Source organism: Thermothelomyces thermophilus, chromosome 1 (assembly GCF_000226095.1).
Source record: "Thermothelomyces thermophilus ATCC 42464 chromosome 1, complete sequence".
Taxonomy (NCBI): Eukaryota; Fungi; Ascomycota; class Sordariomycetes; order Sordariales; family Chaetomiaceae; genus Thermothelomyces; species Thermothelomyces thermophilus.
The window spans coordinates 2,665,522-2,690,085 of record NC_016472.1 but is presented as its reverse complement, the minus strand read 5'-3'; the positions used below and the strand labels follow the sequence as shown (position 1 = coordinate 2,690,085).

At 55.7% G+C, this 24,564-nt stretch overlaps 5 protein-coding genes across 5 annotated transcripts in view; 1 reads left to right on the top strand and 4 right to left on the bottom strand.

Annotated features, from left to right (window-relative positions):
- Positions 1-413: 413 nt before the first annotated feature.
- Positions 414-5,298, bottom strand: MYCTH_2114650 (uncharacterized protein; the record flags this gene model as incomplete). The annotated part of the gene is made up of 10 exons (XM_003658934.1): positions 414-1,207; positions 1,262-1,410; positions 1,479-2,223; positions 2,271-2,370; positions 2,433-2,756; positions 2,844-3,212; positions 3,271-3,391; positions 3,455-3,833; positions 4,071-4,418; positions 4,479-5,298. 10 exons carry the CDS (start codon positions 5,296-5,298, stop codon positions 414-416), a joined length of 4,149 nt encoding a protein of 1,382 aa, XP_003658982.1.
- A 997-nt stretch (positions 5,299-6,295) lies between these two features.
- MYCTH_2122605 (uncharacterized protein) lies at positions 6,296-7,674 on the bottom strand (the record flags this gene model as incomplete). The annotated part of the gene is made up of 4 exons (XM_003658933.1): positions 6,296-6,643; positions 6,772-7,271; positions 7,297-7,536; positions 7,605-7,674. The coding sequence occupies 4 exons, from the start codon at positions 7,672-7,674 to the stop codon at positions 6,296-6,298; spliced, it is 1,158 nt and encodes a 385-aa protein (XP_003658981.1).
- A 1,396-nt stretch (positions 7,675-9,070) lies between these two features.
- Positions 9,071-12,554, bottom strand: MYCTH_2295490 (glycosyltransferase family 20 protein). Its single transcript, XM_003658932.1, has 4 exons — positions 12,375-12,554; positions 10,278-12,258; positions 9,430-10,102; positions 9,071-9,349 (listed from the first exon to the last, which is right to left on the bottom strand). The coding sequence occupies exons 1-4, from the start codon at positions 12,395-12,397 to the stop codon at positions 9,309-9,311; spliced, it is 2,718 nt and encodes a 905-aa protein (XP_003658980.1). The 5' UTR covers positions 12,398-12,554; the 3' UTR covers positions 9,071-9,308.
- A 3,775-nt stretch (positions 12,555-16,329) lies between these two features.
- On the top strand, positions 16,330-17,472 carry MYCTH_91240 (uncharacterized protein; the record flags this gene model as incomplete). The annotated part of the gene is made up of 2 exons (XM_003658931.1): positions 16,330-16,482; positions 17,002-17,472. 2 exons carry the CDS (start codon positions 16,330-16,332, stop codon positions 17,470-17,472), a joined length of 624 nt encoding a protein of 207 aa, XP_003658979.1.
- Positions 17,473-17,688: 216 nt separating this feature from the next.
- The window catches only part of MYCTH_2313501 (uncharacterized protein), a 41,976-nt gene continuing 35,100 nt past the window's right edge, over positions 17,689-24,564 (bottom strand). Inside the window, exons 3-10 of the mRNA XM_003658930.1 lie at positions 19,600-19,883; positions 19,421-19,545; positions 18,982-19,364; positions 18,525-18,926; positions 18,312-18,460; positions 18,184-18,243; positions 17,986-18,111; positions 17,689-17,917 (exon numbers count right to left, since the gene is read on the bottom strand). Coding sequence (XP_003658978.1) covers positions 17,834-17,917; positions 17,986-18,111; positions 18,184-18,243; positions 18,312-18,460; positions 18,525-18,926; positions 18,982-19,364; positions 19,421-19,545; positions 19,600-19,824 — 1,554 coding nt within the window. The 5' untranslated portion in view covers positions 19,825-19,883 and the 3' untranslated portion in view covers positions 17,689-17,833. The remainder of the gene's footprint in view (positions 17,918-17,985; positions 18,112-18,183; positions 18,244-18,311; positions 18,461-18,524; positions 18,927-18,981; positions 19,365-19,420; positions 19,546-19,599; positions 19,884-24,564) is intronic.

Genomic DNA, 24,564 nt, shown 5'->3' with positions numbered 1-24,564 from the left:
CTCCCTATCGCCGTCCAAATTTCAAACAGGTAGCATGCTTAAAGTGTTTGCCTCCAAGTGGCCAACGCCCTTTGTTTAGCTCCAACGTGAATTTCAGTCTCATAAGTGATCACTCCTTTGTTTATTTGTTAATTGAATATGCAAGTCTACGAAACTCTGCTACGTGCCCGTATTTTGCAACTTGAGGAACTCCGTCTTGGCTTCGGAGCTCTCAATAGCAATGTGATGTTCGTTCGCTTTCCTCATTCAAAGTTGTTTCCCACCCGCCTCTATCCCTCGTGGACCTGTGCAACGCACATTAAGTCATCTGAAACGGCAAATGAACAAAACACCACTTCGTCTCGAGAATCTTTGACTCCTTCGTCTCTCAATGCGCCATCTGCTTGCATGGATGTCACTCACGTTTTATGCTCTCAGAGGGAAGGCGCCTCTGGCATCTCAGTGTCTGCTTGTGACTCCAAGGAATTTGATGAAAGGCTGCTTGGGGTAGCCGCTTTGGTGGTGACTGTATGAGAGCGCCTGCGGAGCTCCTCAATCATCAAACTGCGATCGATTGGTGTCATTTGAGAGGTCATGCTTGCCGTCTCGTCTCCTGTTCTGGCTCTTTTAGCGAGAGACCCGTCGCCCTCGCCCTCCAGGCCGGGTCTTTTGTTCTCTTGGGATTCGGTCATGTTGGCATTCATCACCCTTCTCTCTGCAGAATCCGACTTTTTCTTCCATTCCTCAAGTTCATTTTCGCTTGGTTTCTCAAGTATTGGTACCATGACATGCTGAGCAGTTCCTTTGCCTGTCTGTTCCTGTTCTGAACTCTCTTCGGCCGTAAGGTTCATTCTGATGGTAAATTCGGTTTGTAACTTTCTCAAATAAGATGCAAGTGCGGACTCGTCCATAGTTGAATCATTTGCTTGTTTGAGAAGGTCCGGGAGGGCAAGAATCAGCTTGCTCTGTTTCAAGGTACGTGTAGCCGGACCTGCGGACCGCCCCAGACTCTTTGTGCGAAGAAACTTGCAAATATGCTCAGCGTTGTTGACTACTCGTTGAGGAAGAAAGCGTCGCGATAGTTCCAGGCCGTAATCTTCGTTCCTGACCGGACCAGGGGCAATGGTGTGCGGCAGCGAAATCTGTGTGATGTCCCCCTCCTTGATGCTCTCTCCAACGACATGTACATTTAGGACACTGTTTGGTCTCGTGAGGTTAAGAACTTTTGCTAGAAAATGAATCAGCAGCAGATTTCAGGTCACATCACAACACTCCGTCCTACCAAGCTCGGTGAAATGGGTAGCAAAAAACACCCGACATCCCCTCTTTATTAGCTCCTCCGACATGGCGAGAGCAATGCCGAGGCCTTCCTTGGTCGAGGTTCCTCGTCCAAGTTCATCGACAATTATCATGCTGTCCTTGGTGGCCTGTCTAATGTGGCAAGTCAGAAGAGGACAAGATTAGAAGAAGTGTATGAAGATCCGCATTTGAGACCCTACCTGAGGATCATATTCATTTCTGTCATTTCAACCGCAAACGTGCCTAGATTGCTCTGTGGTTTGTCCTCGGTTGACAATCGCGTAAAAAGACGGTCGCAGATTGGAAGTGCAGCATACGTGGCGGGAACGAAGCTGCCAATCTGTACCATGATTTGAATCAGGGCAACAGTTCTGATAAACGTGCTCTTACCGCTCATGTTTTCGCCGGTGACGACTTGAAAGCGAGCCCCTTGGTTTCCCAGATAAACGTCGTTCGGCACATAGGTTTTCTTCCTGACTTCTACTACAGGATGTCTGGCATCCTTGAGAACCAAGTTGTCGGAGATAATGGGCCGGACGTAGTTCTGAGTGGTAGCCAGGTGGGCAAAGGACCACAGCATGTCCAAGACGGCAACAGCCTCGTTGACGGCGAGGAGGGACTCCACATGCTCCAGCAGAGACGTTCCCAGCTCGACAATAAATTTGTCGCTATGGCTTATGACGATGTCAGCCTGGCGCTGGATTTGACTGCTCCGCTGGATGAGCTCAAGAGTTTGGCAATCGTAGTGCCGCTTCCGTCGGACTCCGTTGACAATCTCAACGCCGCCTAAGAGACGCGGCCTCCAATGCTGGGTGCCGGCTTGCCGAGACTGATTTGTAGCAGGCAAGTTCTTGATGAGCTCTCGTTCGACATCCGACCACTGAAACCGTAGGAAATAATGGTTATCGTTTCCGAATCGGAGTTCAGGTGTGGCGCCCAAGTGCTCTACGCGTTGTTAGGGAAGAAAGCAAGCTCCTCAACAGCCCACAGACCTTGGAAAACCTTGTTGAGCTCTTCTACGTATTTGTGAAGCTCGTTAACCCTGTCCCGATACAGCTGACGAGCACCATCTAAGATGCTGTTGGGCTCAGCCTGTGAGCAAGTGTTGTCAGCAACCATGAGCGATGAGAGGCGGGCTGCGGGAGAGTGCTTACCCGGAAAGCCCACATCCTGTTGTTTCTGATGTCTATTGGAGCCTTGCTGTAGACAGCGCCCGGCTCAATGCCCTCGCTGATAAGCCGATCAATAGGTGCAGTATTCTCGGGCTGGCATCGCTCGAGCACCCATTTGCACAGCTGGCTCGTGCATCCAGCAGCCTCAAGCGTCTCCCGGATGGCTTGAACACCCGTAAGATACGCCTTGATCATGAGAATGCGGTTTACGTCTTTTTCAGCCCCCAAGAGTTCATCGTGACTGGGCATGATGATTTGGTGGTGACCTTGGACCAAAGCCACCCCAGCCTCCAACGCTAGTCGTGACTTTCCCGTTTTGAGAGAAACCTAATTACACAGAGATTTAATTAGTTCTAAAGAATCTTGGACAAGAACATTGGTTCCTGCACATACCCATGGTATCGCCCGCTCGACATCGATGTGAAACATCCGCTTGAGACTGGAACGGACGTCTATGAACAAATTCTCGTTGCTTGACAGCTCCTCTACCGCCTCAAGTCGCGCCGTAATCGTTTCCCGTCTTGTGCTCGGTTGCAAAAGCGTTGACCGAATCATTCGACGGCCTTGGGGTGTAAGAGCGTTGTTGAGCAACCCAAAAAGAGTGGAAGACGTGCCCTTGACGTTGCGAATGTTTTGAAATAGTTCTAAAGATGTGATGGTAGACCGGTCAAGTCCCATCGTATCAGCAGGCTGTCTGTATTGGAGGCGCAATGAGTTCTCCTTGAAGATCACATTCATTTCCTCTTCGACGTAGGCCATCAGCTATTGATAAAGAGCGTCAGAAGGCTGACTGGCCTCACAGACCCAAGAAACAACTTACCGCAGATAACGCGCACGAAACGTAGAAATTATGTTCTAGGTCAGAACGAATCGCTTTGACATGCGTTCTCCAAGCGAAGCGGTCGAGCAATCTGAGACCTTCCGATTCGTTCCAGTACTCTCTGTCCAAGCCAATGAGTTTCGCACGAGGAAACTCTTGCTGCAGATACTCGGCTATCGTTGACTTGTTGTGTTCATCCACAACCTTCTTCAGTACAATGAAGATCTGTGGCTGGGTCGGCATTCTCCATAGGGTTTCGGCAAGCCGGCGGTATCTGTTGTCGTTAATAATCCTGATGAGGTCGACCTGCCCCAGTGTCATGTTGATGATTGCTACTCCCATCATGTCTGACGAACGGCTCTCCGAAACTGCGCACATAACACAATCTTGATCGTCCAAGAACTCGGATATAGTTCGGGATTGTTCTGGTTGGGTAACATGTTGACGTCGCCTAGGGGCAAGGGCGTAGGTGTTCACGCTCTCGTCATCGGTTTCCGAATCGGACGATAGGTCAAAGTCAAGACCGTTCGGGGTTGTGTTTTCTGCCACACTGGACGTAGGACCTACGCGCAGGTTGGAAGGAGGTCTGCCATGAGAAAAAGTACTCCAACGGGTAGCCCTGTTCATTAGAGGACTAAGGATAGAGGAATCTTGTTGCCTCATACGATTGTGCGGATTGTTGCTAGCACCGGGCTGAGCCAGGGAGGGCAGGTCAGGAGTCCGCCCCTTTTCTAGCCCAACAGCTTCCGGAAACCCCCGAATGAAACTGATGTTGTCTGAATTCGCTTCCCGCTGCCAACTCATTTCGTTCTTCGCTCGTCTATACGGAGAAGTGTTGGGAGTAATTGTCTGTGTTACAGGCCAGCTCATAACTGATGGACCGTAGGCATAGCCGGACGCACTTCCATGGTGACTTCGAGGCTCCGAAGCGCCAAGTCGGGTGTGAGACGCCACTGGCGAACTGTAGGCTGAGAACTCAGCAACCTGGTTGTAGGACATTGAGTGATGGTGTTCTGGGCTAGTGCAGTCATCTGACATAGCACTGAGCGACATTTCATCGTGCTGTTGGTATTGCCTGGCCGGACCAAATATAGAATGCCGGGAAAGATGATCAGACCTCGCAGCAATGAAAGGGTCAGAGGGTAAATCTGAGATGGTCCCGGTAGTTGTAGGGGATAGCGGATCCTGAGGTTCGTAGTCGAACTGACTGCCGGCCTGTTTTTCACCATGTACGAGTGCTGCTTCTGACGCCCGCTTCCGAAAGTAGGGAGAACGTAAGACCGAATTGTCACTTTTTTCGCTTCCTAATGAAGTTGGTGTTTCGGCTTCCGAGCTTTGACCCTTGTCACCAAACGGCGCAACGGATGAGATGATTGATATGCCGGAGCTGGCTCGGTTCCCGTCAGGCTTGCCACTTGGTGTCCCTTCCACAGACGGTATTCCACCCGCAGCGTGGAAGGGGCGAGGAAGCAGCCACAGCGCCGGGTCTCCAATGACAACTGGTGGAGAGCTATTGAGCGGACTGTACCGCGGCAGAGTAGGTGTGAGGCTCTGTCGTCGCTTTTGAGATGAAGACGCGCAGGCTGGTCCCGAATTGTTAAACGGATGAGGATCGTGACTAGCCGATGACGGTGGGAGAGTTGGGGTCCTAGCGCTGGCTTCGTTGTTCACCGGTGAACTGGTTGTGGGATTGCTTGGTCCCCGGGAGGAGTCAGAGCTAAGGGCATTCTTGTTGTAGGGGTATCTCTGTTGAGGGATTATGGGAAATCTGGTCGGAAGCTTGGGCAGCGCGGAGGGAACGGCATCTTCCTCCATCGAGAAAAGCGAATCAGTGGCTTCGACAGATACCATGGTATTCCTCGCAGCCCCCGACATTGCTCTTCTCCTCAGCCAATCAGTGCCGGGTCGAGTAGATTTCCTAGAGCTGCGGCTGTGGTAGGGTGCCTCTGTTGCTCGGGTTGCTGCGAAAGGGAAGGTACCGCACTCTGTTTCAGATGCCGAAGTTCCTGAGTCTGTAGACAATGCCATGGCAGGGTCACCGGCGGACACTGATTCATTCCTATCTTCTCTTTCCATGTCGAATCTGTATTAATACGATGAGTTGGCGTGGTGGCGTCTGCTGCAGATGGAGTCTGAAGACGGCGGGTTGTTGGCTTCGGACCTTGATCATCTGGGTTAATTACCCAGGTGAATTGATTTGGAGAATAGTGGCTGTTGCTCCCAGCTGTGGATGCCTGCTGCATTGCAAATGTTGCCTGCATTGTCTGACAATTCCTATTAGACTCTGCCTGAAGATCACGAGAAACAAGGCAGGAAAGCCCATTTCACTTGCACCTGCCGCAAATGTTAGCCCAGCGGGCTAGGCACACACACCGCCAAACTTGTCCACAATCAGCTTGCAACAAGCAATGCACCATCGTCTTTCGCCTTTTGTGGTGAGCTAATCAGGGATACTTGAGCATTCCGTCACACCAGGAGAAAATGCCCGATTGTGTTTCTGCAGTGCCGCTTGGTACGCAGGTATCTGTCCGTGTAATTATTAGTGAACATTCAGTGCCAGTTCTCTAGGCACGGCAACCTGAAACTCCGCCTCACCCGTTAATACGCGCCGGATACGTCACGGTAAGGCCCTATTCCTAAAACTAAAATGATCGCCCTTCCGAGATGGTTTGGATGCTGATGTTGGACGGTCTACGCATTTATCACTGGTAGTCAGTCAGACCAATGGCACAAGGGCATAAGATGGAGGGGGTTCCTCAGACGTGACCAGAACTCCCCGGAGAAGTTTGCATTTACCTTTTTTCGATGAACCATTGCTATGTACGTTTATTTACAAACTCATGACTTCGATCCTTCTTTTTGGCCGATTCCTTTATTCTTCTTGCTTGCCAACTCGACTGGAATAGCGACTCGAAAACACATCCCCTTCTGCCTGCCCAGGCAAACTTGTTAACATTGTTTCCGCCCAGCGTACTATCCAACGAGAACCTCCACCAGACCCTTTAAGGGCTCACCATCAACTCTCTCAGTCGAGCTGGTCCACGGTCTGCTCATTGGCGACGCCCGCCTTGGCCTCACCAACGACGTGCTTCGCATCATCCTTGGTGACCTCGAAACGCCAGCCGAACCGGTCCTCGATCTTTCCCAGCTGGATGCCCTTGAGTTCCGCGAGCAGCTTGAGGCAGAGCGGGCCGGGCTCGTCGCTGTCGTCCGGGGTGTACGTGACCGTCTCTTGGCCGTCCCGGGTCGAGACGCGGGGACCTTGCGGAAGGCCCGACGTTTTGCGGCGGGTGATGGAGCGGATGGGAACGAGCGACGCTGCGGTGCCTGCCGCCATGACTTCTTGGAAGTTGGGGAGCTCGGAATACTTGATCTGAAAGTTCGGGCGGGGTTCATCAGTACGACCGGCACAAACCACCGACGGACGGGGAAAGAAACGGGGGGAAAAATGGGAAAGAGGAAAAGGGGGAAGGGAGGGGGGGGGGGGGCCGGTTTACTTACGGGCCGCTTTTCCACATTCCACCCGAAGCTCTTCGCGATCTGCTGCACGCTGTCGCTCGTGACGCTGTCGATGACGGCCTTGCTGTCAGGGACGATGAGGGTGACGGCGTCGCCGTCGACAAGGGCGCCGATGAAGCCGCTCGTGCTGAACTCGTCGACCTCCTCGTGCCGGCGGCTGTCGAGGTGCAGGGTGATGCCGTAGCCCTCGGCGCGGGCGCGCTCGCTCCAGCGGAGCACGGGCGCGTAGTTGCCTCCGACCTTGGCGCTCCCCGTGCCGTTGGGCGCGGCGCGGTCGAACTCGTCCAGGATGAGCGCCTTGACCGGGTGAGTGCCGTGGTAGACGCCCGTGGGCAGGACGAAGACGCAAAAGGTGTACTCCTCGGGCGGGTTGAGCCCCAGCTGGGCGGACGAGCCGTAGACCTGGGGCCGGATGTACATGGCGGCGCCCGTCTCGTGCGGTGGGACGTACTCGGCGTTGAGGGCGACGGCTGCCTTGACGGCTTCGAGGAAGAGGTCGGTCGGTACGGGCGGGACCCGAGATGAACTCGGCGCTGTGCTGCATGCGCGCGGCGTTGCGGTCGGGGCGGAAGATGGCGATGGCGTTGTCGCCCGGCAGGCGGAAGGCCTTGAGACCTTCGTAGGCCTGCTGGCCGTAGTTGAGCGCCGGCGCCATGCCGTGGATGCGCATGTAAGGGTCCGTCACGAACTTGAGGGGGGACCACTTCCCCGTCTTGACCGAGTAGTGGGACTCGATGTGGCCGTTGACTGAGGCGAGGGTTAGCTAGCTGGCCAGGACTTACGAATGCCACATTGTGGGAGCTGGGGTTAGTTACCCTCGCGGACGCGGAAGCCGACATTGGACCAGTCAATCGTGTTGACCGGAGGGGGAGGGAAGGGCGCCATTGTGCTTGATTGGGGTCGTCGGATGGACTGCAAACTCGATCGGGAAGTAGAACAACTCAGGTTTCAGGTGTGGTGTAGTCAAATATTATCCTGGGCCTGAATTGTGTGGCAATGTGCAGAGTAAAATGGCAAGACTTCAAAAATTTCCCACAGTTTCGCAAGGAAGGAATCCAGCCAGCGCTCTCACAGTAAGATCACGGGAAAAAAAAAAAGGAAAGATGTTCAATGACGCGATGAGGTAGGACAGTCCCTGCTGGCGGTACCCAAGATCCGGATATGTATGTACCCCGGAAACTCGACTTCCTGCTCCGATCGGACGAGGGCCGGGGTCCCGGTGGTGAGCAGGCGGCAACAGTTTTGACTGAATGATTTGGTGGGCCTTTTCATTGGGCTGGAATGGTGGGGTCAAAAGGCCGCTGTCAATCTCGCGGAAGAGCGAGTTCTGCCCCGCAGTCCGATCGCGGAGGTGATGTCACGCGCGGCAGAAAACGTTAGTGTACTCCGTATGTACACACATACATACAAACATACATCTTACAGAGTCGAGCCACCCAGTCAGATATCGTTAGTGTACGAGACGGCGGATCGCCAAGAATGAAATCGTAAATTGAAGCAGATGGAACTGAGTAAGATAGCCAGGATATGAGGACCTGAACGCCAATGCCATGATAGTAGTATTGAGTCGCGAGAAACCATTGCAGTCCGAGCCCGACGCCTTGTTTTCCCCCTGTTCCTTCCAGATGTCTAGACCTTTCCTTTCCATGTCCCCCCCCCCCCCCCCCAAAAAAAAAAAAAAAGGCATTTTAGAGATCTCGGCCTTCATTGCTGGAGTTCATGAATGATTGCGAGTTTCCCATGCCGAACAGCTCGGGGTAGCCGTTGCCAGTCTCCCGTCTCTACACAGTCCGTCTTCCAAACCATCCGCAAACCATTCGAAACCGGATATCCATTGCACATCGTCCAGTCATCCGCCTTTCCCATCCTTCGCCAAACCCCAAAGTCGGTCAAACTTGGGGGAGTAGAGAGAGAGGCACTTCGTGCGTTGATCGGGTGGAGCTTGCTGGAGCGTTCAGTTCAGCCAGCAGATATGACAGATGCGCAAGCCGAGGGACAGCAAACTTATAACCCATCCAGAACAATACATGCAAACAGAGGATGAGAGGAGAAAATCATCAAGGAGAAAGCCGGAAATGAGGCATGCAGCGCTGTGTCTACCGCAGATGCCCTTGCTGTATAGGGGTCATGCAAAAACCAACCACACGCATGTAGCAAGAGAAGGCAGAAAAAAGAACCCAGAAGAGAGAACCGAGAAATATAAAGAGACAAATAGCAGCCGCTGGGCATGATCAACCCACATTTTCTTCTCCCTTTCTTCCCCCTCCAGTAAAAAAAAAAGAGTATCATCCATCATGAAGTCCACTTGTAGTGGATTGGACCTCGCACCGAGCTCTTCCGCCGATGGCGTAGTGGAACCGTAGACCTGCAAGCAGAGTGTCAGGTTGGTAAGCCGTGTGTGCCTAGCTTTTTTTTTTTTTTTTTTCATTGGAAGAAAAACAGCAGCAACACAACTTGACGGCAAAGCAAAGCAAACGCAAAGCAAAGCAAAGCAACGCAACGCAATGCAATGCACATGCTTACGCTATGGACGCCAGTTTCTGGAGTGTAATCAGGACGCCTAGGAAGGAGGAAGCATACATGTCAGTATCTTTGTGACGGAAGGGGAACAAAGACAGATAAACCTAAGAGAGAACTTACCGCTAACGCCCTGGGTCAGCGTCGAGGCCGCCTCGGTGTTCCTGGCAGTGCCCAGGCTGACAGTGACGACCTCCTTCACGACACCCTCCTCGCCGAGGGTGTTGGCCCACTTGAAGACCTTCTCGTCCTCGCGGCCGTCGCCGACAACCATGAGGAAGTCGACGGGGGAGTTGTGCTTCTCGTCGGGGGCCATGCCGGCCCGGAGATCGGCAAAGATCTTTTGCGCGGCGGTGGTCTTGGTCCAGTCGATGGGCTCCACGAGCACGCTGCCGTCGAGGGGGATGGCGTGGACGCGCTGCTCCTCGCAGGCGTCGTTGATGTGACTAGCGCAATCGCTCGCCTGGCGCAGGGCGGCCTCGTAGTCCTCGGCCGACTTGTAGTGGAAGAAGAGGGAGCACCGCCGGTCCTCGATCTCGGCGCCCGGCGTGCGCTCCAGGTAGTATGTCAGGATGGGCCGGACCGCGTCCTTCCAGGAGCGGATCTGCTCCGAGTCGGCCATTTCGGTCCACTCGGTGCTGCCGCAGTCCCGGAGGAAACAGCCATTCTCGGCAACGAGACCCAGGTTCGGGACGCGGCGGAATAGCCGATCGAGCTCCTCGGGGCGGCGGCCCGACATGACGTAGATGGTGTTGCGCTCGTCGAGCAGCAGATCGTTCAAGACATCCAGAGTGCGCTATTGAGATCGAAACGGTTATATATTGTCAGCCAAACTAGTTACCACACTTCGCATGGCGCGCCGAGGAAACAGAGAGAACACGACACACCAAACGAGCCGGCTCTTAAACAAAACAAGAAGGAAAAACGAAAAAAGACGTAAAAAGGGACATGAAATGAATCTGGTTACGTACCTGGGGGCTGACGGGAATGATCTTGTTGACCGGGCCCCAGCTAACCAGGGTGCCCTCGAAGTCGAGGATGAAGAGACGGCGCTCGCTGCGGGTGTACTGCTGGACGAGGTGTGGGATGGACAGGCGCGGGACCGAGGTCTGGTCGCGGCGGTGCTGCTCCTCGTAGACGAGGTCGAGGCGGGCCATGAACTCGGTGAACCAGTGGGCGCCGGTGTGGTGGTTGACGCACTCGACCAGCTTGGACCAGCGCTGCTCCTTCTCATCGTCGCCCATCTCGAGCGCCCTCTTGATGGCGTTGGCGCAGGCGCGGTAGTCCCATGGGTTGACCGACAGCTCGTTGCCGCCAAAGAGGGACGAGGTGCCGGTGAACTCGGACAGGATGAGGGAGCCGTGCTTCTTCTCGCTGAACTTGCCGTCCTGGCAGTAGAGGTACTCGTGGGACGTCAGGTTCATGCCCTCGCGCTGGCTGGTGATCATGAGGGCGTCGGCGATGCTCAGCAGGGCCAGGTACTGGGCGTAGTCGATGTCCTGCTTCAGGTAGACGACCGGCTGGTAGGCCAGGTTCGCCCAGGACGAGTTGACGCGGGTGACGATATCACTAACGGCGGCATCCAGTTCGCTCTTCTCGCTGGTCGAGAGGGCAACCTGAATCAGGACGACCTTGTCGCGCCACTCGGGGTTGGCGTTGAGGAAGAGCTCGTACGAGAGCAGCTTCTGCCGGACTCCGCGGACGTGGTCGAGCTTGTCGCGGGCGACGATGAGCTTCTTGCCGGCGTAGCGTTCGCGCATGATGTCCAGCCACCTCTGGACCTCGGGCTCCTCGCGGTGCTGGCTGAGGCTCACCGGGTCGATGCCGATGGGCAGGTTGATGACGTCGACGAAGCGGTCCTCGAGCTGGACGCCCTCGGGGGTCGCCTCGGCGTTGAGAATGCGGCTGCAGGTCTGGAGGAAGTGCCGGGTGTACTCGTGGATCTGGAAGCCGATCAGGTTGGCGCCCACCATGCCCTCGAGCAGTTGCTTCCGGACGGCCAGGCACCGGAACACCTCGGAGGAGGGGAAGGCGACGTGCAGGAAGAAGCCGATCTTGGCCTCCGGGATCTTCTTGCGAACCATGGCGGGCACGAGGAGGAGGTGGTAGTCGTGCACCCAGATGACGTCGCCGCGCTTCCAGTTCTTGACAATCTTGTCGGCGAAGGCCTGGTTGACGTTGACGTAGTACTTCCACGAGTGGTCCTCGTAGGCCTTGCTCTTGGGGTTGTCGGGGATCTGGTAGTGGAAGACGGGCCAGAGGATCTGCTTGCAAAAGTGCGAGTAGTGGCCGTCAAAGTCCTTGTCGGAGCAGATGACGGCGAGCATGTCGTGTTCGGTGGCGAGCCTGTCCTCGATGTCCTGCAGCTGCTGGGTGCCGTGGAGGGCGTCGGTCGGCATGCCGAGGGTCCCGACCCAGATGTAGTCGCCGAGCTTGCCCTCCCTGGCGGCGGCTTCGACCGCGTTGCGCAGGCCGCCGTTGCCCTGATCCGCGTTGACAATCCTCCAGTCGGCATGGGCAAAGACACGGTCGTGGCTGTCGCTCCTAGCCAACGACCGCGGCTGGCTCACGCCCTGGCGGCCCAGTTCTTTCGCCTTCTGCTGAAGGGACCGGCTCGGATTGATCAGCGACGGGGGAGGTGGGGAGTTTGCACGCGACCTGGGCTGGTCCGGACGGCCGCCCCAGGTCGGGGAGCTGCGGTCGGCGGGGGCGCGGAGCGTGTCGGTATCGGGATCGGTGCCCGTGACGTGCACGCGCAGGCCATCTTCGTTTGCGAAGGGGCCAGCAGCTTGTTTCTTCTCATCGGTCGGTGTGATCGGGGGAGTGATGTCGTTCGGCTGAAACAGGCTCGGCTGTGTCTCGAGCTTCACCGGTTTCGGTTGCTTCTTCTCGGAAGCCGAGCCGCGCCGTGGCGCGCCGGGGAGAGTGAAATGAACGGTTTTGGGAAGGAAACTGGAGAGGAGGAGATGGCCACGTCAGTCATCGTACACCGCGATCACGATACGGTTGCACGTATAGCAAGAGGAAGCCGGGCTATCAGGAGACTGCAGGGGAAGATCTGGACTTACAGAGAAGCGATGAAGACCGTCATGATGGACAGATGGTGCTCGAAACAGCGGGGGTATAGCAATTACAATGCGGCCTAGTGGCGCCGAGGAAGACCCGGGGTATCAAGTACCGTGTATAGTCGGTGGGAAAGATGGGGAGGTTATCGATGTCTCGGTGTCGAGCCCATGAGGGGAGAACCGTGAACAATGGATCGGTCGCAACCGGTTTGATATTGTCGGCAGAGGTTGTGATAGGAAGGCAAAGTCTGGTAGGGAAAGCTGGAGGCTAGCTCGAGGAGCTGCGGCGTGGTCCGGGACTACGGGAGGGCTTTTGTCGATCTGGATCTGGAGAAGGCGACTAGGTATCGAGTGTGGGGAGCGCCGGAACACAAAGGGAATCTTGGGGCGTTCGATCTTCGATGCCTAATAAGGGAGGAACTCGAGGACAAATGGGAGGCCGAGATAGCAGCTTTGCTTGACGCCTCGTGCCCGCAAGACTAGAGAGGCAGTGTAGTGTACCCTGGTGGTTCCCAGGTTCCCAGGTTTTTTTCTCTCGAGAGCTTGGCGCGATAACGCGGGGTCGCTGGCGGAGGATTAGAGGAAGATCGCCAGTAAGGATATCGCACGGGTGTTGCAGAGGACTGTGGATGTGAATTGGCGTCCGGAGGTGAAACTGCTGCCTTTTTTCTTCTTGGGTTAGCGACAAGCCCAACCCACGAGCTCCAAGCCATGTGAAGTGTCGCCGAGATATATATATGGAATACATGGAAACGGGCGAACAAGGCAGGGCTGCCCGTTAGCGCCCGGGGGCCCCACCGCAGCAAAGTTGCAGCCGTCACCACTGACGTAAGGACTTTTGAAGCAAATGCGGAGTCGCTCTTGACCGGAGCCAACAAGCACGGCTAACAGCGCAAAACGATGCAATGGCAGCGAGCATGATTAGGCCAAAAGAAAAACAGCAATGAGCGTGTTACACTTGCCTATCAACCTGGTCGAACACAGAGAGAGTCCGAGGGAAGGGACGAATGAGCAGCAAACGCGATTGCGGCGTCGAGAATATGCAACGCGTCCAAGACCAGCGGGTGGGCTGGTCTAGTGAGGTGTACACTAAGGCGTGTGCCAGATGAGGGGTCCCTGGCGAAATGGGCTAGACGGGGGGACGGGAATCAAGGATCTTGGAGGTCAGAGAGCTGCCCGGCCTTGTCCGCTCGAGGCTACAGAGATGGGGATCACGAAACGCATGGAAACACGGAGGAATTTCAATCATTTTTTTTACCCGGCGCCAGGATGAGAGAAAAGTCGCTTTCGCGCAGGGCAAGAAGTTTCTCGAGGGAGCACTGCCAGTGGGGCAGCCCGGCTGGGCAGCGGCTGTCCCGCACTTTGCTGCTCGTCATTCCAGGCCCCCGACACGAACATGGATCGAAGACGTGAGTTCCGCCGTGACAGGGGTGAGCATCCCCCCCTTGTGCCCCGCCAGCGCCCACTGGGTTGAGAAACAGTGTGAGAACAGTGGGGCACCCATTTGGTAACCCACCAGCCTTGACACATTTGACGGGCCGTTTGTGCCTTTTGGCGACAGCATCGTGTACAACTTGAGTATGTGGTGTAGCGTAGGGTGTCCATTGGTCTGATCTCGAAACTCAATTCTGGACATGATTGGCGACAGCTCGTGCCAGTGCTTAGTCTGAAATAATCGGCTGTGCAAGTGGTTTGTCATGGCCTGCCGCTGAACAGTTCACCCCCTCCATAAGCCGACGTCAGGTAATCCCCTCGTCAATGTTCCCTGAGGAGGGCCACATGGGAGCGCCAGCTAATGGGCCGCATGTTGAGAAGCAAGCTTGGCTAAACAACTGCAGAGCGGCAGTGAGCGTTGAAAGGACTCAGTTCTCCATACATACAGATCATTGAGCAGACAATGCGCTGGCAAAGTAGAATGTATGTGTAGTGCAGTGTTCGTGTCCTGGCTGTGCGGGGATCGGCAGAGCCTAGACCCGCGAGGAGCCTTCGTCGAAGCCCGTTGTGTGTAGTGTAGTGTAGCATGCGGAACAGTGTACTGTACATTGTATGTAAATCTACGCGGATACGTCGTTGACGTTGAGGACTTGAGCACCGGCCTGGCGGACAAATTGGTTGGATGACAGGCCTTATCGGGACTGGCACCTCCTGGACGATGCATACCAATCACACCTTGGGAGTCTCGGCAGGAGAAATGTTTCTTGCTTCTCTCGGGCTCAAGGTACGGAACGCAAGTTGCGGCCTCCGACCGCAGCAGAGGATCGCAACCTGTGACACGTTGCCAAGGGCAAACGGGCAGTGAACAGTTACCTAGTGTTGCGCCAAAATGGGTTATTGGGGGCTGCATCAAGACTAATCGAGCAGTTCCCAAGACTTGCTGTCCAGAGGCTGAAAACCAACACAAAGCGATGGCGCCGAGGTACGAAACATGCGCGTTTGTTAGTCGTGTACATACTGTACATACGCCATCAGACGGGCATCAAAGTGTGATCTGTAATGTATTCTCCGTAGTGGAGAGGAGGATCCAGGCGGGTTGGGTCCAATAACGGGGAGAGCCGACTGTGCCTCTTGACTTGCATCGATCAACGGTTCGAGACTCTAACTCCAGGTTGTGCCAAGACGAGAGTCGTCAGTGTTGCAAAAGCTGTTCGGCTTCCACTCCGTCAATCCGGCTGCCGGTCGGGTCGGGTGGTTGGGCTCTGGCAATGGGAAAGGCTCAGGCGTGCCATCCATGAATGGAAACCTGGAAGACACCCAACAAGGAAGAGAGGTTTGGAAGTCTCGGTGCAGATGGAACCGCAGGAACCACGCAACCCCACATTGAGACCCCACTTCTGCGCCTTCCATCTACACTGCACAGTAACCCCGTGTGCACACTGCATGATCGAAAGCAAGAAGAGACTTTTTTTTAGGCGTGTAGTCGCTGGCTTCGAGCCGCTACACCACACCAAGGGTCTAGTGTAATTGGGAGGCAGCCAGGTCGCTCGCGCTATAGGGTAGTGGATTTCGCACATACAACTACACAGTACCTGATACGTGCCATTGCATCCGGCCCAGTCACAAGGTCGGCCTGCGCAACGTGTTGGAGGGGCTGCCGAAAACTGGACGGAATCAGGTTCGAGAGCCGGTGGTAAGGTCTCTGCGGTGCTGCCGCTGCTGCGAGGCACGGGCGGCATGTCTCACCAAGGCCTTGGCATGGAAGTCTCACTCCTCCCAAAAGGAAAATTTTCAGGCCCTGCGTGCCCAGGGCTCGCCGCGAGCGCGCGCTCTGACCCGGCTGGCCGTTCATCGGTTTGATGTGGGAACCGAAGTACCACACCCGACATGTTCCGAGACGACAAATGACGATTATGGGGCCCCGATAGGCTAAAAAAGGCCAGTTCCATGGCTTTCCGAGCCCCATCAGCGCTGTGCATACACACTCGCACACAGGAAAAAGCGCCCGTCCAAGCCACGCAAGCCCGGGACCCCGAGCACCTTGTCTCGGCCAGACCATGGTGAGCTCAAAAAAATAGCTCATATTACGATAATGCCGTAGTAGATGCCCAACACATTCCCATGTTTCTTTTCACACAGAATCAGGCCGAGTCGCCGAAGCGAAGGATACACTAGTGTACGCAGGAATCACTGAATTTCCCCCCGGAGTCTAACCCCCTGTCTTTGTTTACATTTTTTTTCTCCCGATCATACTCTTCTTTCTGGGGTCTGCCGTCTCGGCCGCTCCGCTCGAAGCGCACCAACCCAGCGTACGGACCAGTGTATTCCGTTGAGCTTGTGTGAAGGGCATACAGGCAACTTGTCCAGTACCTCAGCCTGCCAATCGTATCCTTGGTTTCGCTTTCCAAGCATATTCAGCTACGGATAGTGTATTGTATGTATATACGGACGATCAATCGCACGTTCTTGTAGTAGCTATATGTACGTCCGTATATGCAAGAATGGGCATCAAGCAAGAAACCCCATGCTTTGCCCTAGGAGTCCCAGCGATGGGACGGCCCGCATTGATATTCTTGGAAGCCCGCCGGCTCGGGCGTATCACAGCCCATTCCACATCTCAAATATGTCTCAGTTCGGCAGGTGGGCCAATGCAGGACACGTGCAAAATAGTATGTATGTACGTGTAAAATAGTACCCCCAGCGAGGCTTCTTGTGCGCCTTGTCAAGCAGCAGGTGCTTCTGCAGGTCTAGGAACACCGCGCCGGATCGTCGTTGAAGCCCTCCATTGCCGGCACGTCGCGAAGGGTCTCATCTCACATCCCGTCGTAAAAAGCGACGGAGAAACGGGGCTTGGCCGAGCAGGATCTAGGGGACTAGTTACTGTTTTAGCAAGGTAGTTTGCAGGTATGCCGGCCAGGCATCCAATAGCTTTTTGCGGCCTAGGGGGGCAGGTCACGCCCACAGGCAAGCAGACCACACATCTCAGGCCTCATATCCCATCGAGGAAGGCGTCGTGGGAAACATCAGGATTCATCTGTGCGCCCCAAAACAAACTCTCAAGCCGTTGCAATGTTGTAGTCACGAAATGCCGCCTTCGGTACCAAGCATCTCTTGACCCTTGGGTCCCGTGTGCCCCTCCCCCTCCTCCTCCTTCCCTCCCCGTTCCCTTCCCTTAGTTCTGACCGTCATGCAACAGTACATGGCAAAAAGCGCCCGAGGCCGCCCCAGCCGCTGGACCGGCCCCGGCGGGGAGACTTCTAAGCCATCCAACCATGCCGGGTATTTCGTACATACCTACGTAAATATGACCCAGATCGCGAAAGCAGGCAAAGGCACAGCATCCGATGGTGTCACACGGCGACTGCGGCCTCCCATCCCTGGTCCTACCCTTCGGGCGGCAATAACGAGACTTGCGCTGTACCCGGAAAAGGGAAAGGGCGGCCACTCCACGCGCGTTGCCGGGCTCATCAAGCATGTGCCGAGGCTGCCCAGCGTATGTGGTGCGTATGTGCACTCTCACTTCAAGCACATACGTACCTTTGCCAGCGCTCTTGCAAACCACCGGCCGCAGTGGACCTTCGAGGGCGCATGTCAGATCAGGTATGCCTCCGGCCCCGTCAGCCTATCGTCCTCCCCGAGTGGGAAAGAACGGAGCCATCCCGATTAAAACCCCTTCCCCTCCACCCTCCCCCATATACATGCAATAAACCCTCGCGCAAATGTCGGCGCTTCTCTTTCCACGACGGCGGCCCCGCCAAGGAGATGTCCAGCCTGTAGTGCCATCAAACTGCTGCGGTATGCGCTAGATACCTACTCGGCAAAACGGCAGGCACCATTACCTCGGCGGTTCGAAATTTTCACGATGAGCGGGCCATCGCAGTTTAGCGCGTTCAACGAGTCTCTGGTACGCAAGGGACTGGATGGCAGGGTATCATCGGCTCCCGCCTTTTCCCCTCCTCCTCCCTTCCTGGGCAACCCGGGGCACCCTCTGCCTCTCTCTGTCTCTCCTCTCGGCCGAAATCGACTCATCAGTTCCTCCAAGTCCTCACGGCCTTGTCTTTCCCGCCCGAGCCAACCATTCTCCCGTCGGCCGCCCAGTCGACGGCATAAACCTGGAAAAACAACATTGTTAGTCTCTTTCCACCCGACAATTCCCGGGATTGGTCCGGAAGAGACGTACTTCATCTTCGTGGCCTGGCAGATCCATGGCGAGGTTACCGTTGCGCGCGTTCCACACCTTGAGCGTGCAGTCCTTACTCCCTGTGACGAGGAGCCTGCTGTCGGCAGACCAAGCGCACTGGTAGACCTGTGGGTTCCGCGTCAGTAAGTATGCGGCGGAGAATCGGGGATAGCGCGTCGGCCGTCGGTCGTGGCTTACCGGTGCGACATGGCCCCTGAGGCTTTTGAGGAACTTGCCGTCCCTGGCGTTCCAGAGCTTCTGCATTGGATGTTAGGATTCTTCCCATCCGTAAAGTGGACCCTTGCTGAGGCTCTTGGGAGACTGACCGTGCTGTTGTCCCACCCGGCGCTGGCAATGAGCGTCCCGTCCGGGGAGAATTGCACCTGATTCACCTTGTTCTGATGGCCCAGCAACCTGGCAACGGGCTTGTTTCCGTTATTAGTAGGGTCCCAGAGGTACATGGTGAAGTCATCGCCTTGACAAAGAGGGTTAGTCCACGTAGAGTCTAGGAATGCAGGGGCTGTCCCATCTGTACGTACTGGCTGAAACCACTCTCTCGGCGACCTTCCCTTGGATCTTGGCCGCCTTCTCGAACCTCTCCCGCGCTTTCTCCCGCTTCGCCTCTTCGGTCTCGGGAACTTCGTTGGTGTGGTCAAAGTAGGCCGTCCGGAGCGCGTGGTCACTCGACAGGGCAATGTGGTTCACCCAGTGGCCGTGTGCGGTGAAGTTGTGGACGAGGGTGCCCTTGACGGCATCCCAGACCCGGACGGACTTGTCGTGGGAGCCCGTGTAGATCATGCCTGTGCCGCCCCACCGTACACAACTCACTGATCCCTTGTGGCCGCTCAGGACGTGCTCCGTCCGGCCCGAGTTCACCACCCATATGCGGCACGTGCCGTCCTTGCTAGCGCTCGCTAGGCGGGGAGTGCCATCTCGCCATACTGGCACTGGTATCAGCTACAAACTCCCTGGCTAGCCACGGGGCGACGGACTCACGGTGATATGGCTCCCACGCCAGGCCCAACACCCACTTGGCGTGGCCCTTGAGCTCCTGCCCGAATGGTTTCCCCGTTTCGGGGTCCCATATCCGGACAGTCTTATCCATGGAACATGTGGCTAATTGTTTGCCGTCGGGCCTCCAACTGACCCCCAGGACCCAACCAGTGTGTCCCTTTAATGTGTGCTTTGGCGTGCCGGAGTCGGTGTCCCAGATGCGCGCTGTGTTGTCGCCGCTCCCAGTTGCTAGACGACTGGAGCTGATTGGAGAGAACTGGCAACAGAGAATCGGCTGGCCGTGCCCGGGAATGCGATGCGCGAGACGCGAGACGGCGTGAACCTTGAAGACGGCTTGAGGCTCGGCACTCAGCGTGATTGTGGTCCTGTGGCACAGAATTAGGAGGCAGGTGGGGTGTCGGGGAGACGAATGCGAACGCACTCGAAAGGGTTTGTAACGCCATGCTTCTGAAGCAGCCCAAGAAGGTCGGTTGGGTACTGATCTATGATGACGTCTTTGCCCGGAATATGGATGCGGAAACGATAAGGGGTGAAGTCTTCGCGGTCCTGGTAGTCTCGTCAGGGAGCTGCATGTGCCATGGAAAAGTGCGGAACACATACCCTCCCTAGCAGCGTGTTGAGCAGCGCCGAAACGTTCTTCTCGGACGCATCGGCGAAGTTGATCTCGACCACGTCGGCCATCTGGTTGCCATCGCTGTCGACAAAGTTGGCCTTGAACGACCCGAGGTCGGTCGCCAAGAGAGGCGTGACATCCTGTTGCTTTTGTGTGCGCTCAAGTTCCTCTCTCCTCTGCCGTTTTGACGGCGGAGGCGCGATGGTAGCCATGTTTGCGGTTGTGCTTCTGCTGTCGTCGGGTCTGCGATCAATCAGGTCTAATCGCGGGGGTTCTCGCGCGGGACAGCGGAAAATTTTGGCGGTGAGCAGCTGCAGAATGACATCCCACCTACTGCGTTCCGTGGTGAAGGTACAGAATATTGCACTTCTGGGGCCCACTTCCCTCAGCCTGAGTGGTTCGCCGGTCCAGATCGACGTCGTAGATCTAACATAGTACGCAGTATGTAAAACTCTCCCCGTTACATACGCCAGAATTTCAGACGGAGTAAAAACAGTGATCAATTCACAGAACCCGTTCCTGCTCAACAGCGGAAACCTACTAAATGATTGATTGCACCAACAGCTTCCTAAACGAAAGGCCTGATCCGGGGCACGGGGCAATTCCTGAAAGGAAACAGAAACAAAACCCACAAGGACCTTGACTTGTCGCTGCTCTCGACTTTTAGCCTCTCATCCCTCGCCACTCCGCACTTTCTCGAAGTACATCCACTCGACATTTAATACCGGGGCAGACTTCTGCCACGGTGATATTTCTTCTCCGAGTAGTAGTACTCTGTTCTGCCGCGGCCGTCGCTGCTGTCGTAGCCGTCACCGCTGTCGTCACCATCGTACCGCACCTCTGCCCGACCTCTCGACTGTTGCCGGGCCGTACTCCGATCTCGCTTTCTCGCTGAGGCATCTGACGAGGAAGCCCGGCTATATGTGGGTTTCTGGTCAAGGGGGATGAACTGGTCCGGGGGAGCGCCGACGTTCGCCCGTGGATGGGGAGTGTACTTAAGGCTTGCCCGGCTCTGCGGAATGTCGGTGTATGGCTGAGCGGCACCGTACGAGACCGAGGACCGCCGAGCCCTTTGCTCGATCTTCTTGGATCGTTCGTTGGGTGCCACTGGAGCGCCACTTTCGAGGATCCTCAGGTGCGCCCGGATTCTGCGCATGCCGGTCACTATTATGGCTTCAAAGTTAGACTGTCGAGCACCGAGCATTTTTCGGTTTGGTTTTGGTTCTGAGGACGCGACTCACAATCCTTCTCCACCTTGGCCACCAGAAACTTTTCGTACCACAGCTCATACTCGGTGGTGCTCATCAACCCGTCGCAGTAGGCCCTGCGCAGCCTTCGAAAGACGCGAGGCGCCACTTCCTCGCATTCCCTGCCTTCCTTCTCGCGCTGAAGCATACGGCGAAGCTCCAAGCTCGACTTGAGCGACGTGACAAGACTACCGCATGCGGCCATCGTCGCCAGAACCACGGGGACGCCCATCGTGGGGTTCTCGGTGTGCCGCTGCGTTTGAATGGAGGCTGTTGTGAGTACGGGGGTTCCCAGTTAGCGTTCTCGACATCCAATATGACAGGTGACAATCCCATAAACCACGTTAGCAGTCAAAGCGGGAGGCACCGGAGAAAATGTATGGCATGCCTGGCTGATGATGGGGTTAGAGCATGGACCCCGTCAACAGGCATGTTTGTCAACCTGTACGGCCGTTTCTGATCCGAGGAGACTTCCGACGACCCGACCGTCTCGGTGACCGGCTGGCGAGTCCGGATGTTCATCCTGGTTCTCTGTTGAAACCGGTCCCGGCCGCCCCGACCTTCTGCCCGGCCGATCTACCTCGCCCGGGCCGGCTGGTACTTCCGAACCCCGGAATGCCTAACCCACTGCTCTTTCGATCGCCGACCAACCTTTCAGGAGCAGGAGTAGCAATTCATCTTCATAATAGTCCACTTATCACTCGTTCTCAGGCGACAAACACGGCATCTGGAGATTAGATTCTTTCCTCCCTCCAGTTGCATGGATGACTGAACTGCCTCTTACTCCAGAACCCACACGCGGGCGAGCAACAACCGACCGAACAAGCAGTTCGTGGAATAGCTGATAGCAGCCGTCAACCTCAACATTGCGCACCTGTCGCAGATAGATAATCTCTTCTGATCAGCCTCATAGCCAGGGTTCTAAGTTCCCCATCACCTTAGGTTGCAGTGCGTTGTCTAATTACCTTATCGCCGGATGATGAAAACGCTTCTGCGGTTTCGCCCCGCCTTTGCCACTCGGACACATGCATACAGATGGGCCAGCAGGCGCGGAGCCCTTGCAAGGGTGCTGACATGAGCCGTGTGCCACAGCAGTTGGACGGCTGCGCCAATCAAGACCAAGCGGTCCCGATGCTGCGCCGCCCTCGCCTCAGAGGCCCCAAGATACCGACCACAAAACGCCCAGACTGGGTCTCCTGTTTTCTCGGCCGTTGGTTATTACCTCTGTTTGCATTGGAAACGTCATATAGCCCACGGCCTGCCTGCCCTCGGTTCCAAACGTCTCATCCGGATCCCATTGGCGTCACCGGGCCTGCCTGCCTCCCTGCCACTCCCCCTCCTGACACCACCAACATTGAATCAGCTCTTTCCCGACCGTGGTACGGATGTAGTGGTGGGCGACCGGCCTGATTCCAAAGTTTCAGCAAAGCGTATCTGGGACAAACACAAGTGGACAGACAATGGGCTACTATTACCAGCAGGAACCGGAGCCCCGGTACTAGTACGTGTGTTTCTGTGACTCGAATGGCCGCGATCAGGACCTTTGAATTTCCACCTTCCTCGTGCTACTGGCATGAAGAGGTAGCGTCCAGGGATCGGGACGTTTCGATGGCGGAGTTCCATGCGTGGTCATTACGACTAACATCGAATCCACTTCCAGCACAAGGCCGCCTCCCAGGGCCCATTATGCTCCGGGCGGGTCGCGCGGGGTCATTGTGCAGGTCGAGGGGCCGCGGCCCGTTTCGCCCTCGCCCACCCGTGTCGTCGTCGTCGAGAAGCGGAGCCGGCGAGAGCCCCAGGGATTCTTGTCCTGGTTCTGCGCTGCCGTTTGCTGTTTCTGGGTCTGCAGCGACTGTGCCGACGGCTGCTCCGCATGCTGCTGCCCGGCCGTCGAGTATGATTCCGATTGAACGGAAGATGGGGCGCTTGCCTATTCAAAGATGCATGGATAAGGTACCGAAGAGCAAGGAGGTGAAGAAGAGTTTATGACGTGATGTCGCCGAGTTTAACGATACCCCGTAATTATTATACGATACGACATTCCTGTGTTTGCATTTTCTTCAACAGTTTCGAATGACCCAATGATACCCGGTTATCTGCCATAATTAACGAAAACGAACCGAAGGCATTTTCATTATTCTTTGTTAAGAAGAGATGATTACCGACGCATTCGGAAGGGATTAATTAATATGAGTCATTTCAAAGACAACTTGGGAAGGTACCGCCTCTGAGCTTGCAGTAAGAGATGATTTAGGTGCCTCATAGAAGATAACAGTGCAAAGGAATCCCTCCACTTCATTGAATCCACTTCATTGAACTCTTTTGCTTCCTGAGCTTCCCAGCCGCATTCTGCACATGCGAAAATTGTTGGGTGGAAAGGCCGGCCGAACATACACCCCCGGGGCTTTATCTTCTCCATGCCCGTTTGTCATCATGACTCCTGCCGGTGACGGCGCATTAAATAATTAACGCCCACATCAGGCATCAACATCCGAGGTCTGGATATGGAGTGTGTGGTCGGGTACCGCCCTCACTTCCCTGCCTCGCATTCGCCAGTCAACCATAAATCCGGAATCAGTGGTTTTGCTCTCAACCGCCTTAACTATCTCTCTGTCTTTCGAACCCTTTAGTTTTCGCGCAGGCCAACTAAAGGGTCCGTTTTGGCTCCAACGTGCATCATGCCGCACTCTCAAAGGCCCTCCTCTATTGGTACGGCATTTTTTCCTACGTCTGTGTTCTGACAGGATTTAAGGGATCCTGTCGATGCCAGCGGACGGGGGAACCAAGATCCCTCGTTGCCGGGAAAGGACCTCAACTCTGAACGTATGTAATTACCTGCTAGCTCCAATGGAGGCTGAGCCGGGTCCCGGTCCTAGAGACCGATCGTTCACCCAGAGAGCATCGCGCCCCTCCGATTTGACACTCCCTGGGGACCTTGCTGTACAGCCGCGTCGTCAAGTAGCCTGGATCCAGGTTGCATTCCGGGTCTTCCAGGTCTCACCACAGCTGTCGATGGACATGAACAGAAGCATGGCGATCAAGGAAAGCATTCTCTCGTCGCGCGCGGCTGCTATCCGTCGTGAGAGGTAGCCTTTTCTCAAGCATGTCGAGCATTCTGCCCGTATTCGTTCCCATGGGCAATGCAGCTCCTAAAATATTGCCGCTTGCGGGCCTCCTCAGCCATGCTACAGAGAAAGCCCGGCCAACCGATTTGGTAACACAATTGGCGCCTTGATGAACATGGCCTTTTTTTGCAACACCGTTGAGCTCATCATTTTGATGTAAGACTTCCCGCAGGCTGCATTCTATCTTGCGAGCGGTGAATCTTCAAGGAAAGATGGGAGAGTCGGCAGCAATCCCGAAAGTCAAGCGCAAGAAGCGTCGTCAAAAGAGAGAATACCATCAACAACAACAATGGCATCACGGCACAGATATAGATGTTCGAGGGATATCCAGGTCACTGTTCAATGACGTCGGAGACGAAGGAAGACTCATCCTGCTAACCTCAATCGCCCTGGTCACGACCTGCGCCGAGTTCATGGTCGTCGGTCGAGCCGCTCGTGGCGGCCGACAAGCCGGGCCTGCCTGTCGGAAGTCTTCATCGGGGACTGGTGCTGCTCCAATTCAATTGGTCGGCAACGCGGCAAGAGCAACGCGACGGCGGTGCGAGCCGCGCTGCGGAACAAAATGGGACCTGGCAATCGC